We start from the raw sequence: 17,565 nt of genomic DNA on the forward strand, positions 1-17,565 counted from the left end.
TTTGTTTTAAAATACATTTAATAAAATAACCCAGTTTTACATATTTTACATGAATAGAATATTTACAGATTTCTTTTAAAGCATTTAATTAATGTTTACTATTTTGCCTTTTTCACTATATCCTTCAGTAGTACAATATTGTCCAGTGTTCTCTGTAACTAAAAAATTAGCTTCTTGGGTAATCCTCCTGGGGGGAAAAATGAGGTTGTTTACATTTAATCTTATAGCAATTTTAACCAGCCATTGCATTCCAACTACCTCTATTTTTACTCGCTTTGATTTTCCAATAGCACTAGTTAAACATTAAGCATACAGTGTTCCAGAAGGAATTTATGAAAAGAGCAGGATGCACATGGACAGTACTTGTAACTCTGAGGTATACTCAAAAGTGCCCATGTCCTTTTAAAAAGCATGATGTAAGTATTCTCAATGGAAGTAAACATAGCTAAAACACCACACTCAACTTTATCCAATTTAAATTTATACAAGTAAACAGGTCACAGTCTACATTTCTTAGCTGCCCTTCAGTCACTAGCTCTATATTAGCTATCTGGAGTTTTCTGAATTCCTTTCATTTCTTGTGAAAATGAGAGTTTTACCTTGTTCCAAGGCCTCTGTTCTCTTCCGTTTTGTTGCCGCGGCTGGGTTGGACTGCTCTTTTAAAGCGTCCACTGGACAGTTTGGTCTTGGCAGCTGACATCCAGGTGTTGGCCCTGGCCGATTACTGAAATACTTAGTTTTCAATGCCTTTCAGAAGAAAAGATACCACAGAAAGTAAGGTTTTAAGTGAATATATGAACTGTGTTTAAGAAAAGCTAACCGCCAAAATTGTAAGGAGCATTAAAAATACTATATGAATACACCCCCTCCCCAAGCAAACTTAATTTCAAGTATTTCGACATGCAGATTACTACAAATAAACATCTAGCAGCCTAAGACTGATTGATAATTCCATTACTATAAGAAAAAGACACTACCTTCAAATTTTTCCACAATAGCCTATACTAAGTACAAAATATCTGTAGTAAGATATTGTAAAATTCATCTCCCTACACATTATAGGCTCTGTAGTTCAAAACACAGAGAGAGACTTGTTTAAAAAGAACTTCCAAGTTTATTTGTCACATCTATATGTATTCAAATTCCAAATCACATAAATTCTTAAAAATAAAGCTTTTAAAAAGATGTGATAGGTTGGAAACAATGGATTAAAATCCAACAATCCACTACAGATTAATAGAAATTTTACTTGGAAGGACTTACCCAAGGTTACTTCTATTTACTACCAGTCCAATGTTCTATAATATGATATTTTTACTTAGTTCCAAAATTCCAATAAAAACAGTTTTATTCTAGATGACAAAAGTTCATACTTTATCTGCATCATAGTACTGTTCAATAGCCACAAAAATTTAAGGTATTTCCTTTTGGATAATTCTTTTATGAACAAAAAGAAGTCATATAAATTTGTCAAGCATACCTCCCCCTACTTGCCAACGTATTATATGCAGTAATAATTTAGAGATTTCTTACTTCAGAAGAGTTGCATTTATAAAATATTACTTGCAAATCATAGCAGTTCCATAAGTAAATTAAACTAATTTTGAGCTACATAGAGATCTAAGAAGAGTAACTCATTCCAACTTTTAGATATCTACAAGCCAAAACCCATTAAAAAAATTCATTCTATCAAAATACAACCCAAGTAAGTCATCACAACTAGTATTTTTCTATATATTTTGAGTTTTACTATTAATGAAAACAACTTTCTAGATAATCTGACCTGGTCTCAAGTTTCTTATGATGGAGATAATATGCATATATGCATGAGTGAAAAGGTAAAAATGAGTTACTTGTTTGAAATTAGAAGAGTAATTCCAATGGTAAAGTATCTGGTATATATATATTAATGTGGCATGTACTGCTACAAAGAAAAGGCTTGTACAAGTAAATGCATTAAACAATGATTTGGTAGTCTGTAATAAAATTAAGTGAAAAAAAATCCACTTTGTATCCCTCATATATTGTACATTAATATGTTTTGTGAGATATGAAGATTTGTGACATTTCAATTGGTCTCTTCCTTTATGAAGGCAAATCATTGTACCGTGTTGCGTTTTTGCACTGCCTGTCCCTGCCCCAGTTTTCTGTGCTTGTTTTTAAAACAAAGAAAAAAACCTTTTCAAATCTATAGGTCTTATATTTTTGTATTGGATAACATTTCCCTCTTCTTTTATAAGAGCAGGTATTCTTGGTCTTCCACATTTTTCTTGAGTTTCATTCTTATTTCCTTTAAAAAACTCAGTTTCAGTGTTTTTCTGTTTAGAATACCTTTCAATCTCTTGTAAGTATACAGTTGTATCAGACTATACCATTTTCTCCCTATTATCACTTTCTGACTGTGACAATGACCAGAATGCATATTTGAACTGCATTTTATGGGGAAAAAACAAAACACTTTTGGCACTGATTTTACCACAAAATTTTACTTAATACATAAGAGTTTAATTGAAATATACCAATGCCTTAACAAATACAAAACACTTTTTTTCTCTCTAGTGAACTATTTGAAAGCAAATTAATTATGAAATAGCAATGTATTTATATGTGTTTAAGCAAGAATAAACTCTCCTGTACTTGTGTGCATCATATACTTTAATACCAGTCTGAATAGTGCTTGTAGCTTAGGGAAAAAATAAAATTTGTTACTCCTTAAAACAAAATAGAAACACATCTTTTCGGTATTTAAAGAATGTTAGAAAATCTTAAGAAATTCTAAAGATATGCTAAAATACCTGTGTGGCTGTAATTCGAGTACACGGATTAAATAAGAATAAGCCTTGTATAAGATCTAGCAAGTCATCTCCTGCTGCAATGAAGATATGCTGTAACGGGATTCCAGGGAAACTCTTAAATGTCACAAAATCTGGAAGACTACACATGTCCTGTAAAAATATTTTTATAATTCAAACGTAAGTAAAGGATTGAAAGGCATGTAGATCTCAAATGAATAAATAGAACTGTCATACGGATGATATGATGATCTATGTAGAAAACCTCAAGAAAGCTATTAAAAAACTCCTACAACTAGTGAGCAGACAAGGTTACAGGAAGGTAAACATAAAAAAATCAACAGTAGTTCTCCATACTAGCAAAGAACATTAGATACTGAAATGAAAAACAATGCCATTTAGAATCACTCAAAAAGAATGATGGAATGCTCTGGTGAAAATCTAACAAAACATGTGTAGGACTCATATACTGAAAGCTATACAACACTGATGAAATAAATCAAAGCTCTAAATAAATGGTGAGACCCATCATGTTCGTGTATTGGAAGATTCAACACCATAAGGATGTCTATTCTCCTCAAATTGGTATACGGGTTTAATGCAATTCTTGCCAAAATTCTGGCAAAATTATTATAGATATAGACAGGTTATTCTAAAATTTATATGGAAAGGAAAAAGAACTAAAATAGCTAAAAACAACTTTGAAAAAGAATAGAAGTGGGAGGAATCAGTCTACCTGATATCAAGACTTAATATATAGCTACTTAATTAAGACTGTGGTATTGACAGAGGCAAAGGTATCATAAACAGCACTGTCCCCTCCAAAGACATTTTTAATCTCATACCTCATATAAAAATTAACTCAAAAAGGATCACAGACTTAAATGTTAAAAGTAAAACTATGAAACTTACAAGAAAAAAAATCATCAGGAATATCTTTTTGTTAGGACAAGAGTTCTTTGACTTGACATCAAAAGCATTATTCATAAAAAGAAAAATGATAAAAACAGACTTGATCAAAATTAAAAACTTTTACTCTGGAAAGACTGTGAAGAGGATGTAAAGACAAACTACAGTGTAAGAGAAAATTTGCAAACCACATATACAATCAAAGGACGAGTATCTCAAATATATAAAGTGCTCAATACTCAGCCAAAGTACAAACAATCCAATTAAAAAACAAGGAAAAGACATTTCATTAAAGCTATACAAATGACAAATAAGTACGTGAAAAGATATTCAACACTATTCATTAGTCATTAGGGAAGAGAAAATCCCTCAGAATGCTTAAAGTAAAAAAGTGACAACACCAAATGCTAGAGAGGATGCAGAGGAAATGGATTACTCATATATTGCTGGTGAGAATAAAATATGGTACAGCCCCTTTGGAAAGCAGTTTGCAGTTTCTTAAGCTAAATATGCAACCCATGACTCAACAACTGCACTCCTGGTCATCTGTCCCATAGAAATAAATGCTTATGCTTACACAAAAGCCTGTATGTGAATTTTTTTGGCCGTGCAGCTTGTGGGATGTTAGTTCCCCGACCAGGGATGGAACCTGGGCCCTTGGCAGTGAGAGTGCAGAGTTCTAACCACTGGACCGCCAGGGAATTCCCTTGTACATGCATGTTTATAATAGTTTTATTTGTAATAGCCCCAAACTGGAAACAATCCAGATGTGCTTCAATGAGTGAACAGTTAAGACAAACTGTGGTACATTCATACCACTCATCAATAAAAAGGAACGAATTATTGATACACACAACAATCTGGATAAATCGCCAGAGAATTATGTTGAATGTGAAAAAAAAATCAAGCGGAGCGGCTGGGCCCGTGAGCCATGGCCGCTGAGCCTGCACGTCCGGAGTCTATACTCCACTATCCACTACGGAAGAGGCCCCGCGTACCGCAAAAAAAAAAAAAAAAAAAAAAAAAATCAATCCCTAAAGCTTACATATTATATGACTCCATTTATAACATTCTTGAAATAACAAGTTATAAAAATGGAGAACATATTAGTGATTGCCAGAGGTTAAGGAAGGAGTAGGAGTGGAATGAAAGTGGGTATGACTGTAAAAGGGCTCTTTGTGGTGATGTCCTATATATTAACTGTATCAATGTCAGCATGCTGGTTGTGATTTTTATCCTAACTCTGCAAGATGTTACCACTGTGGGAAGCTGGGTAAAGGGTGCAAGGGATATCTCTGTATTTCCTTCTGCATGTAAATCAAAATAAGAATTTTAAAAAATCCATGGAAAACATCAGTAAGCAACTACTATTTAGAAAATCATGTCAAATAGTACAGAATAAATATTATGAACATGGCTCTGGAGTCACTAAGACCCAGACTGCAGCCCTAGCTCTGACACTGGGTAGATTCAGGCAAGTTACTTAACCTCACTAAACCTCAGTTGTCTCATCTGTAAAATGAGAATAACAGTACCTACCTTAATAGGATTGTTGGGAGAATTAAATATAATTTATGAAACCCTACCATTAATGGCATACAGTAAGTGTTCAATAAATGAAAGCTGTAAGAGCTGTATTTCACAATTAGAACATACAGCCAACTTTCAATTAGAAAGTTGAGGAAGTAACAGCACAAAAGAAACTCAATTTCAGTTTCAGATAATTTCATTATCGTTTTAACCAGAAGATAAAGAGACTGATCAAAATTTCTCTTTTCTAGTAATTACTTTTTCCCCAGAATATGAGGCTATAATAGAAAGGAAAATAAAAAGGTCTTCAATTATAATTTTTTTTTTTTTTTTTTTTTTTTTTTTTTTTTTTGCGGTACGCGGGCCTCTCACTGTTGTGGCCTCTCCCGTTGCAGAGCACAGGCTCCGGACGCGCAGGCTCAGCGGCCATGGCTCACGGGCCCAGCCACTCTGCGGCATGTGGGATCCTCCCAGACCGGGGCATGAACCCGTGTCCCCTGCATCAGCAGGCGGACTCTCACCACTGCGCCACCAGGGAAGCCCCTTCAATTATAATTTAAGAATGAACAAATGGGACTTCCCTGGTGGTGCAGTGGTTAAGAATCCGCCTGCCAATGCAGGGGACATGGGTTCAATCCCTGGTCCAGGAAGATCTCACATACCGTAGAGCAACTAAGCCTGCGAGCCACAACTACTGAGCCCGCATGCCTAGAGCCTGTGCTCCACAAGAGAAGCCACCGCAATGAGAAGCCCGCGCACCGCAACGAAGAGTAGCCCCCGCTCGCCACAACTAGAGAAAGCCCGCGCACAGCAATGAAGACCCAACGCAGCCATACATACGTACATACATAAATAAGAAAGAAAGAAAAAAGAATGAACAAGTGAGAATTTCACTGAACTGTAATATATAAAATTTAGCAATTTATATTGTTTTAAATTTTATCACAGATTTAGTATTTCTTTTTTATAGACATGTAATGGTTTAAAAATAAATAACAGGGAGTTCCCTGGTGGCCTAGTGGTTAGGATTCTGGGCTTTCACTGCTGTGGCCCAGGTTCAATCCCTGGTTGGGGAATTGAGATCCTGCAAGCCATGCAGCATGGCCAACAACAACAAAAAAATTATAATACTAAAAAATCTTGATTGTGTTAGTGAAAATTCAATAAATACACCCAAATCCATCAAGATATTGATAAACTAACATGGAACATCCATAAAATTAAATATTATATGGCTTAAAAAGAAAAAGGTCAATAATATTAAGTGAAGAGCAAGTTAGTTGCAAAAAAAATTTGTATGGTGTGATCCCTATTTTGCTAAAGAACAAAAGAAAAAGCAACTCTATATGTCTATATGTGCATTTGTGTTTGTGTGTGCATCCTCATAGCAAGGCTTTACAACAAAATAAGAGTGATTAACCCTGGAATGGGAATTACTGGGATGGGGGAGGGCTATAAGTATATAGAAGGCTGGATGGTATATCATAATTTTAACTTTTACTTTGTATAACTTTTGCAATGAATATATATTATTAATAAATTAAGACAATTAGTACATTTCTTTAAGTAATATTCACGTTATACACTATACAGAATTCTAACTAAATTTCAAAGAACATGTATGAAGGCTTACAGGCCACTGTTCTTCAGTTGGTGTGCCCAAAGTTTCAAATATTCTTGTTAGTTGATCAAGGTCTGAATCTCCTGGCAAAAAAGGAACCTGAAAGAAAGTGAGAGGCAGCCACTTCAAGATAGTTTTTGATAGCTGTTACATAAATAATACTATAAATTTAATTTAATAAGAAACACTAAACTATAACAAAAATTTAGTCTGAGGCATACTGGATACGGCATTAGATCCTGCCATTGCTATCCAAGTAAAGAGTACCATACTGTCCATTTTATTCACGCCTCTCATCTTTAATAAACACTTACTATGTAAGAGGCACTGTGCTAAGCCCTAGGCATTTAAACAAGGGAACAAGACAGTCCCTGCTCTCCCCTGGGGTGGACATGGTGAACAACGATGATACCAGTAAAGCAGTATTTACAAGATGATGTGTTCAGTGAGAGCACAGGATAGGATCCTAGCCCATATGGGAACAGCACCTAACCCACTCTGGACAGGTGAGGGAAGGCTTCCTACAGGAAGTGGCCATGAAAGTTGACAGATGAAGATGAGAGTTGCCGCAAGAAAAGTCTAAGATGGAAGAAGAAAACTATCCTAGCAAAAGGGCAGGTGCAAAGGCTGGGAGGCAAGAGAACACATCTCTATTCCAATATTATTTAAACAATCTCTTGGCAAATTCTTTCTTTGAAGAGGTATACTGGCCAACTTTAAGAGGATAAATAATTATAAGTTACATATATACAGTGGAATATTACTCAGCCATAAAAAGAAACGAAATTGAGCTGTTTGTAATGAGGTGGATAGACCTAGAGTCTGTCATACAGAGTGAAGTCAGAAAGAGAAAGACAAATACCGTATGCTAACACATATATATGGAATTTAAGAAAAAAAAAATGTCATGAAGAACCTAGGGGTAAGACAGGAATAAAGACACAGACCTACTAGAGAATGGACTTGAGGATATGGGGAGGGGGGAAGGGTAAGCTGTGACAAAGCGAGAGAGAGGCATAGACATATATACACTACCAAATGTAAGGTAGATAGCTAGTGGGAAGCAGCCACATAGCACAGGGTGATCAGCTCGGTGCTTTCAGTGCCTGGAGGGGTGGGAGGGAGGGAGACGCAAGAGGGAAGAGATATGGGAACATATGTATATGTATAACTGATTCACTTTGTTATAAAGCAGAAACTAACACAGCATTGTAAAGCAATTATACTCTAATAAAGATGTAAAAAAAATAATAATTATAAGTTAAACGTCAGTAAGCTGATAAGAAATGATCAAAATCTTTGCTACACAAAGACATTATTTTCCAATTCATTTCTCAGACATGTAAGTATACAGGAAAGGAAAAAAAAAGGAGTTTTCTCTACTCTGTGAGTTAAGAGGCCTTTGGCACTGTTAAAGGCAATGAAAAAGTTTATAGAATCACTGGGAAGACATGAAATTAAGTACCAAGTCTCCAACATTTTTATTACTGTGGACCTCTACCAGCAACAAAACATAACAAAAACACCTCTGCCAGTTATCAATATACTCCAAATTCACCCTTTTTGACTCTCCATAAAAATGGATCTGGGCCCTTTAAATATTTTTCCTTTGCCAAGTGAAGCTTTGTCAGTAGAGAATGCAGGAGAGACATCACAGGAAGGAAAGTTTTGCTTCCTGGTTCCAGTCGGCTTGCCTGGCAGGCTCCTGCACCACTCTCAGCTTCTAGAATTGGTACCAGGTTCCTGCAGTGTGACCAGTTTCTTCAGTGTTCAGCTCCAACAGTGCATGGAGGCCAGCAGCTTCCCTCTAGAATGCCCTGAAGATGGTTTTGTAGCAGTGCCTCTAGAGAAATGCTTTCCTCAGCACCTGAAATACCCTGAACAGCTTTCCTCAGCACCTAAGAGGACAGATTTCCAGCAAGTTCAGCACAGCTCTACAGCAGCTTCTCGGCCAACCAGTGAGCCACACTGTACCCTCTTCAAGAGGTCTAGATCTCAGCCCTGGGTGCCCTGTCATTGGGTGCTGTCCTTAGTCCTAGCGTTACCCCTAGGTATAAGGGTGACTGCTCTTTATATCTGCTATTCCTACATTCTTTAGAGTTCTCCTTATTTTTGTTAGTCAATCCCTCATTACTACAACCTCTTGTCATAGTTAGTAATTCTTTATATTAAACTTCCCTTTTCAAATTAATGTGTGGTTTCTATATTCTGATTGGACCCAGACTTAACATAACCCCTATTTAAAATATGTATTTATAATAGCGTGCTATAATGTATATTAAATGTGAATAAAATAGAAACTAGAAGGGATATTAAATAACATTTCATAAACCTTTTTTTAAAATATTTATTTATTTTTGGCTGTCGGGTCTTAGTTGTGGCCCATGGGCTCTGTAGTTGCGGCATGCGGGCTTAGTTGCCCCGCAGCATGTGGGATCTTAGTTCCTCTGACCAGGGATTGAACCCACGTCCCCTGCACTGGAAAGCAGATTCTTAACCACTGGACCACCAGGGAAGTCCCCATAAATCTTTTTAGACATGCTCACATTTTCTTCTTATACCTTCTTCTTCTACCTTCTTATACCTTCTTATACCTCTGCTACTTTGCAAACCACCAACGTAAATTGTATTATGAGATCTGAAGACAGGGACACTCATCATCATAGCCTTAGTTTTGTGAGCAAGCTTGCAATTTAATCAGATTTTAAGGATGGCTGTTTTTGTCTGATGTAAGAAATTTAAATTAAAATGAGCTGCCTAATGCGTGGACTTTGGATCCCTCACAATGTGTTCTGTTGTCTTCAATGTGGCTTTTGAGAAGTCTGATGCCATCTTTTCCCTAATCCTTTACTTTGGTTTCTGTGTAAGCTTTTCATGTTTTTTCTCTCTGTGGAAATAAAGGCTTTTTCCTAAGAACCCCCGGTATTCTGAAATTTCACCATGTGTCTGGGCATGGGGCTTCTTTCATTCATTGTGCAGAATCTTTATGGCACTTCCAACCTATTCACATCCATCAATGCTGGGCTATTTTCTTATGAATTTCCTACCCTCGATTTTCTTTCTTCTCCTTTGCTGTATTCTAAGATCACTCCTGGATCAATCTCCTAATTTTCTTATCTTTTCCCTACTATAGTCCATCTCTTTTATCTTTTGGTTCTATTTAATGAAAGAGTTCTTTAGCTTACTTTTCTACTATTTTTGTTTGCTTTTAGTTATCCTTTTTGAAAAATTTCAAGTATACTTTATTCTTTGATTGTTCCTTTAGTAAAAGAGCATCATGTTCTTGTTTTATGTATGCAGTATATTCTCTCAGTTCTCTGAAAATTTGGTGCAGATGGGGAGGCGAGGATGAATTTTCTTCTGCTACCTGATAGTTTCTATTTTTTCCAAGTTTCTTTTTTAGTTTGTTTCAGTCTGTCATTCATGTTGGACGCTTTCATCAAATACCTGATGATCCTTGCCAATTATCTGGTTATCCTTACATGTTGGAAGCAGTCATTAAATACCTGAAAATCCTTGATAACTATCTGGTGATCACTGGCTAACCATTCATATTTAAAGATAAGGTACTAAAAAAGCTGATTCAAAGCATTCTATCTATGAAAAGAGCTTCTTAACTCATGGCCTTTATCTAGAAAGATCGGACAGGTAGCTTAATGCCAGTTACCTACGGGTCTATTCTCTGGGACCGTTCAGTTCTTCCAGTGAAGGATCCTCTAATCTTTTACCTGAGTTAAAATGAGTTTTACACTGGCTGCCAGGGTTCTGGGAGCTGAACAGGGAAATAAGTTGGAGGTTTTACTGTTTAGTTTGCAGACTTTCATGTAATGTGTGTTTTCACCCTGGCATCTCACCCCCATCCTTCACTGTGTCTAAGGATGCCCATGTCTAGAGATTCCTCCTTCAGTTTCTTTGGAGAATAAACCTTTCCCTGGTGGAGGAATAAGTCAGGAGGAAGTATAGCTGGGGGAAGGAAAGTAACCTGGTCGTGTCGGGGACCTTGTTATTAAGTGCTCAATATACAGGTTTTTCAACCAACCCTTCTGTTTTTAGTCCTGCACCTCATTATTGCCATCAATGATCACTCTCATTGCTCTCATTAGCACTCTCATTGCTAATCCTCCAGGATTCTGTGTGCCAAACAAAATTTGCGTTCAGTTGGTATCCGTTTCTGAAGACTTTTAGCCTTCTTCATTTCTGGCTTCATATCCTCTGGCATAGTGTTACAGGCACCTCCTAATTTCAAACATTTATGTTTGTTTCTTTTTAGAGATAATTTCTGAGGGGGGGGAGATTTTTGCCTTGCCATCTTAAAAATCCTCAAGATATAATTATCACTTTATTTTAAAATGTCTTCATTGTATTAAGCATCAATGCAACGTTGACTAAAAAAATCCACTGTCTGGGACTTCCCTGGTGGTCCAGTGGTAAAGAATCTGCCTTACAATGCAGGGGACGCTGGTTCGATGCCTGGTCAGGGAACTAAGATCCCACATGCTGCAGAGAAACTAAGCCCACGTGCCACAACTACTGAGCTTGCATGCCTCAAGTAGAGAGCCCGCATGCGGCAAACTACAGAGTCCATGCACTCTGGAACCCATGTGCCACAACGACAGAGCCCACGCACCCTGAAGCCTGTGTGCTACAACTAGAGAAGAGAAAACCCTCATGCTACAACTAGAGAGAAGCCTGCACGCCACAATGAGAGATCCCACACGCCTCAACGAAGATCCTGCATGCCGCAACTAAGACCCAACACAGCCAAAAATAAATAAAATAAATAAATAATAAATAAATCTTTTTTTAAAAATGATTTGGCCTCCCAAGTCCTAGTCAGTATTTTTATATTTGTTTGTTTGTTTGTTTGTTTATTTTTGACTGCATTGGGTCTTCGTTGCTGCGCACAGGCTTTCTCTAGTTGCGGTGAGCAGGGGCTACTCTTCCTTGCGGTGCGCGGGCCGCTCATTGCAGCAGCTTCTCTTGTTGTGGAGCATGGGCTCTAGGCGCGCAGGCTCAGTAGTTGTGGTTCGCAGGCTCTAGAGTGCAGGCTCGGTAGTTGTGGTGCACTGGCTTAGCTGCTCTGCAGTACGTAGGATCTTCCCGGACCAGGGCTCGAACCCGTGTCCCCTGCATTGGCAGGCAGATTCTCAACCACTGCGCCACCAAGGAAGCCCTTTATTGTTCTTTTATCCTGTTCTATAACAGCTTCTTAGAGGACACCAGAATTTAACCAATACAATTGTGACTAAGCATATGAATGAAAACTTTTCAGTTTTAGGAAAAAGAGTCCAATTAATCCTAAAAGGAAGAGAAGTACTGAGTTCAACAGTACAGGAACCCAAGAGGGACTTCCCTCTGGTTCTTTTCAGTATGAGTCCACTCGTGACTTCTCTTTTAAAATTGTGTTGAGATTCATCTTTTTAAGAACAATGACATTGTAGAAATTTATTTTTTCTTTCTCAGGTCTTTACAGAGAGGCAGGGATCACAAACCAAATATCAGAAAATCAGCAAGTTTTTTAATGCAATAGGCATGAACAATAACGTTCTTGAACATCTGATATCCTATAGCCTCTAACACCCATGTGAATCCAGAAGCCTATGCAAAAACTGATGGAAGCTCTGTTCTGAGCTGATACAGCCAAACTGAAGTACTGGAATGTCAGAGGGCTGAAGATCAACCACAGGCCAAGCCATTAGCTCTGGATCCTCACCATCTGGATGAAGTAAGAGTATGGCAGGCAGCTGCTGGTTGATCAAATTTTTGTATCACCACATCATCTCTAGGGAATGCTCTAATGCAGGCCAGTAGGATGCCCAGTGACCTTCCTATAAAGCATAAAATGTCTCCCCCAAACTACTTCTTATTTACAAACTAAAATGGTTATCTTTGAAACTATCTAGACCAGATAGTGGCATTTGCTCAGTAGGTAATATCCAAGTTTAGATTTTTTATTAATCACTATGTCTCATAACATGATTAAGAAAAAAGAACATAAACAGATCATAAATTAAAAAGTAGATTTGTGTTATTTAGTGACATAATACTCCACTAGTATAAATATTTCTCAATTCCTTTTCAGAGGTCAGAATGCAGACCAATTTGCTTCTAAAATGTTTTAAACTATATAGACTACTTTGGTTGGATATAGGCTTATTATTGCTCCTGTTTTCTAGTTATTAAACCTTCTATAAAATTTATATAGGAAAAAAACACTTTAAAGAAGTTAAACGCTTATATTAGCAAATCTTCTGAATTATCCTGGCTTTCAACTATTATCTATTTGGACTGCAGAATCTCACCACAGATTTAGAACTGTGTGGACAGCATTTCCAAGGATATTTTCAAATGAGTACAGAGACAGTTTAAAATAGGAAACATTTTTCTTTAATTGTGCTGGAAAAATATATGGCAAAATGGTACAGTTCTTCACCAAATAGGGCTGCCTGTCAACTCCTTCATAACCTTAATAATAATTCCAACAACGATGCCAATGGTTAGCAAGACTCCAACTATGACTTCAACCAGGTCCACAATTTCTAACCCATTTATTCTCAACTGCTATCTCTCTCTCCTTACTTTCTAAATGGAATGATCAGTCATAACACTAGGGGCTATGGAATTCCGTTTCTGTCTTGGTCATGAATGAACTGGGCTTTTGAGAGTTAACAGATTCTCAAATGTACCCTTCCAGTAAACTCTGTTTTTGTGAGTAGCATAGTTGTCACACCAGGTGATTCAGAGGACCCATTACTACAGGGATTACTTATGTCATCTTCAAGCCTAAATGTGAGGGTTTCTTCTACAAGCATTCAGAAGGGTGAGCATCTCAAAATGATGCATAGAACTCACACTAAACTAAAAAAGACATTTAAGAAGGTATCTTCTCTCTGGCATACAGAAGCTATTTTCTGTGTTCAAGGAAATAAATAGCTGTATTTTTGTGTTTTGGGTTCACATTTCTTTAAATACACATGGCTTGAGGAGAGGGGGAGTAGAGGCTGGAATCTGGAATGTAAGAAGGAAAAACACTCAGCCTCAGTGTGATTTCCCAATATTCCTCTGCCTTCATCATTGAGAAGGGCTAAACTAAACTTCATAGCTAAAGAAAACTTACCAAGTTGGCATCTTTCTCTACAGTGAGGGAAGGGAGAGGATGTTTCATTGTAAGATGGTCTCAGTTTGAGAAATGCTATAGGACCACCATGTCTGCTCTGCTTGAACAGAACTAAAATGCTCCTCTCATACAATATTTAAAGTTATGCAGAGTTGCATCTGCAGTGGCTGGTATTACGTATCTCTTAAAGTGTACTTTTAAACAGCCCAAACAAAAAAGTACCAGAAGTACGTAAGTTTATCCTAACACTTTTAGTTACTGTAGAGACAGTACCATATTACAACCCAATGAGTTTTATTATAGTTACATTTCAGAACACAGAATGATCTGTAATAAAACCTTTATTGTCCTAAGTGGGAGATCTCATCTCGCATTAGCATTAATAAAAAGGTTGTACTTGGCAGAGGTTTTTTTTTTATTAACCTGTTTGTTGGCTTTTTGTTTCAAGGATGGTACTCCTCTCTGGGAATTACCTCTGGGAAGATAATTATTACACAAATTATAAAAACAAATTCCTATAACAATACTGAAGTGTGTACATCAATTCCAGACTTACCCTTAGGAGCAACTCTGCTAATATACAGCCAACAGCCCACATGTCCACACCTACACCATACATTCTAGCTCCAAATAGTAGCTCAGGGGCCCGATACCACCTGAAGAACAAAAAGAAATACTGTCATTTTAGGATGGAATTAAAGTATTTCTTAGAGAAAATTCCTCAGCAAAACATCATCTACTGATGACATGCACTTTTATGGATATATTAACTCAAGAAAAATTGGCTATAAAATCAACAAGTTCCATATTACTGCCAGGAAATTACATACACCCTTAGTCCATTCACTCTCCCACTTTGAGATGAGTAACACTTTCTTTCTCCAGGAACCCTCAACACCATCCTTCCTCTCAGCTGATGACCTTATTTCCTACTTCACTGAAATAATGCAAGTAATGAAAAAAAATTTCTACAGACTCACCTTCAGTCATTTGTATTCTCAAAATCCACCTTCCCATCCATAACTACAGATGAACTATCCATGATTGTTTTTAAAGTCAATCCCTCAACCTGGGCACTGACACCCCACTCTCCTACCTATTTTCAAGGATATTGCTCCTGCAATTCTCTCCTCTTTCTCCTACATCAACTTTTTGTTCTTACTAGATTTTTAACATCAATGTCAAACATACCATTATTTTTTCTAGCCTTAAAAAATAAACTAAAATATAAAGACACAAAAAACAAAAACTTCTTTGGACCCCACTTCCCCTAACATTTACCCCTCATTCTCTGGTTGTCTGTTCTTACTGTCTCCATTTCCTCTTCTCTCATCCTCTTAAACCCGTTTCAGTCAGGCTTTCATCCCACCACTCCACCAAAATTGCTCTTGTCGAGGTTATCTAAATTGTTAATTCTCAGTCCTCACGTTAATTTGACCTATTAGTAGCATTTGATTTGCAAGAAGAGAAAGTATGAGAAACGAGTAGATGAAAACCAGTGGCACACAATACTCATGTATGTGGGTCCCTGTTTTCCTGAGTCCCCAGTGTTCCTGAACGATGGGCTTAATCTTTCCAGAAATTACATGAACAACTACCTATATATCCCTTACTTTCTACTCAGGGCTCAGGTGACTGACACTCAGTGAGATCTGGAGAAAGGTGACAAAGTAATTTAAAAGGATAGAGAATCTGATGACTTCTCAGATCCTTACAAGAGTCAGAGAAATTAACAAATGTCATCCTGACAACATAAAAGCTACCACCCCTATCTATTTAATGTGATTTCTAGTTTTTATACATAAGAAGTATAAACAGAAAATGGAAGCAACTAATAATATGCAAAACCCAAATATAAATGCACTGCTTTGTTTAGAGAATTTTCATTCACACTGAATGATATAAAATGTGGAACCAAGACTGACCAATAAAATAAACACAGGCCCCCCAAATCACATGCTTATGTACAAGAATAGGCACTACAGTTCCAACCTACCTAACTAAACTGTATAAGAAGTATAAATTAGTCCCCAAAATAACTTGGTAAATCTCTGAGGACTGAGTTAAATTCAACTCCGTTTGAAGGAAGGGCTGTATATTTTTTTTTTCACTGTGGTAAGATATACACAATATAAAAAAGGGCTATATTTTTAATAAAGTACCAATAGTAATCCCTGAACTCTGCCAAAAGTTCAGAGAAGACAAATGATGCTCATCTGTGTAATCACAATCATTTGCGTATATCCTACACAATATAAGGTTTCAGTTAGTTAAGGAATCCTTACCTGGTTACAACCTGATGTGTATAAGCTCTATTGGGGCTCCCAAATGATTTGGCCAGGCCAAAATCTGCCAGTTTTAGAACTCCATTTTCATCTAGCAACAAGTTGTTTGGTTTTAGGTCCTATATAATAGAGGTTTTAAACAAACAAGTAAGCAGGGTGGAGAAGAATATCACAATGATACATTTAGTTGGCTTAAATTTAAACTTAGCAGAAATGGGGTAACACCCCAAATCTAAACAACCACCAATATTATTTTTATTGACATAAAATCCTACAAAGCAAAATAAGATTGGCCATATTACTTAGTGAGACATTGGGTCAAGGTACTTAATTTCACGAACCTATTTCACAGGTTTGCTGTGAGGATTAAATTTAATATTTCCTGTAAAAGCCCTAGTGTAGTGACTGGCTCATAGTAAGCACTCAATAAATAGCTGCTGCTATTTAATTTAGTAACAATATACATGGGGAATTCCCTGGCGGTTCAGAGGTTAGGGACTCTGCACTCTCACTGCTGAGGGCCCGAGTTCAATCCCTGGTCGGGGAACTAAGATCCCACAAGCCACAAGGCCAAAAACAAAACAAAAACAAACAAACAAAAAAAACCCCACTATGTATGAACTTCAGTAAATAAAAATATTAGGCACTTACAAGGATGAGGAATACAGTCTTCACAATCTATGCTAAAAATATATTAGCAATAACCTAAAAGGGATTCCAAGTGTAAGTATGAGAATTACTAACTATAACTTACTTATTTTTAGCTATTTTATCTAAATAGGGTGCCTAAGAACATCTACCTATCTAAATTATCAGCCTTGTTCTAGTAGCTGAATGCTCCTAACAATGACTCAGCCATTTCAGAAATTTTATTTCATTATTTCCTAGAATTTTAGAGCTACTAGAAATATTTTTCCAAAGGTATTTTTGCATTGCATAATTTAATCCAGACTCCCACTGTTTTTGGTTTTGTTTATTTTTTTCCCATTACAACAGTATAGCACAAAGAACACTGGACTTCAAGCCAAAATGTCTAGGTTCTAATACTATTGTCAGTTTTCAGCTGCTGACCTTGAAAAAAAATACATAACTTTGGTCAGCAACTTAGCTCTTTAACTATGAAAAACATGAAGGACTAGGTCTCTTCCATTTCTAAGTTTCATATAGTAATTCAGAGTCCTCACAGCACCACGTAGTGGAACTGAAGGGAGCACACAGAGGAAGAAGGTTGGATAAAATGGCCCAGTTCTATTTTGTAACAATTTACATACTCAGATCTTTTGTGTAATATATTGGCTACATAAAGTCTGA

The 17,565-nt window shown here is 36.8% G+C and overlaps 1 protein-coding gene across 2 annotated transcripts in view; it reads right to left on the reverse strand.

The window, feature by feature from the left end:
• CDK7 (cyclin dependent kinase 7) overlaps positions 1-17,565 on the reverse strand; it is a 28,011-nt gene continuing 10,446 nt past the window's right edge. For both annotated transcript variants that reach the window (XM_004270774.4, XM_033429946.2), the window contains 6 exons: positions 16,255-16,373; positions 14,526-14,625; positions 6,865-6,951; positions 2,796-2,945; positions 600-747; positions 1-187 (listed from right to left, as the gene is read on the reverse strand). In XM_004270774.4, the coding sequence (XP_004270822.1) occupies positions 159-187; positions 600-747; positions 2,796-2,945; positions 6,865-6,951; positions 14,526-14,625; positions 16,255-16,373 (633 nt within the window). In that variant the 3' untranslated portion in view covers positions 1-158. The remainder of the gene's footprint in view (positions 188-599; positions 748-2,795; positions 2,946-6,864; positions 6,952-14,525; positions 14,626-16,254; positions 16,374-17,565) is intronic.

This window comes from Orcinus orca, chromosome 3 (assembly GCF_937001465.1).
Source record: "Orcinus orca chromosome 3, mOrcOrc1.1, whole genome shotgun sequence".
In the NCBI taxonomy this organism is placed as follows: domain Eukaryota; kingdom Metazoa; phylum Chordata; class Mammalia; order Artiodactyla; family Delphinidae; genus Orcinus; species Orcinus orca.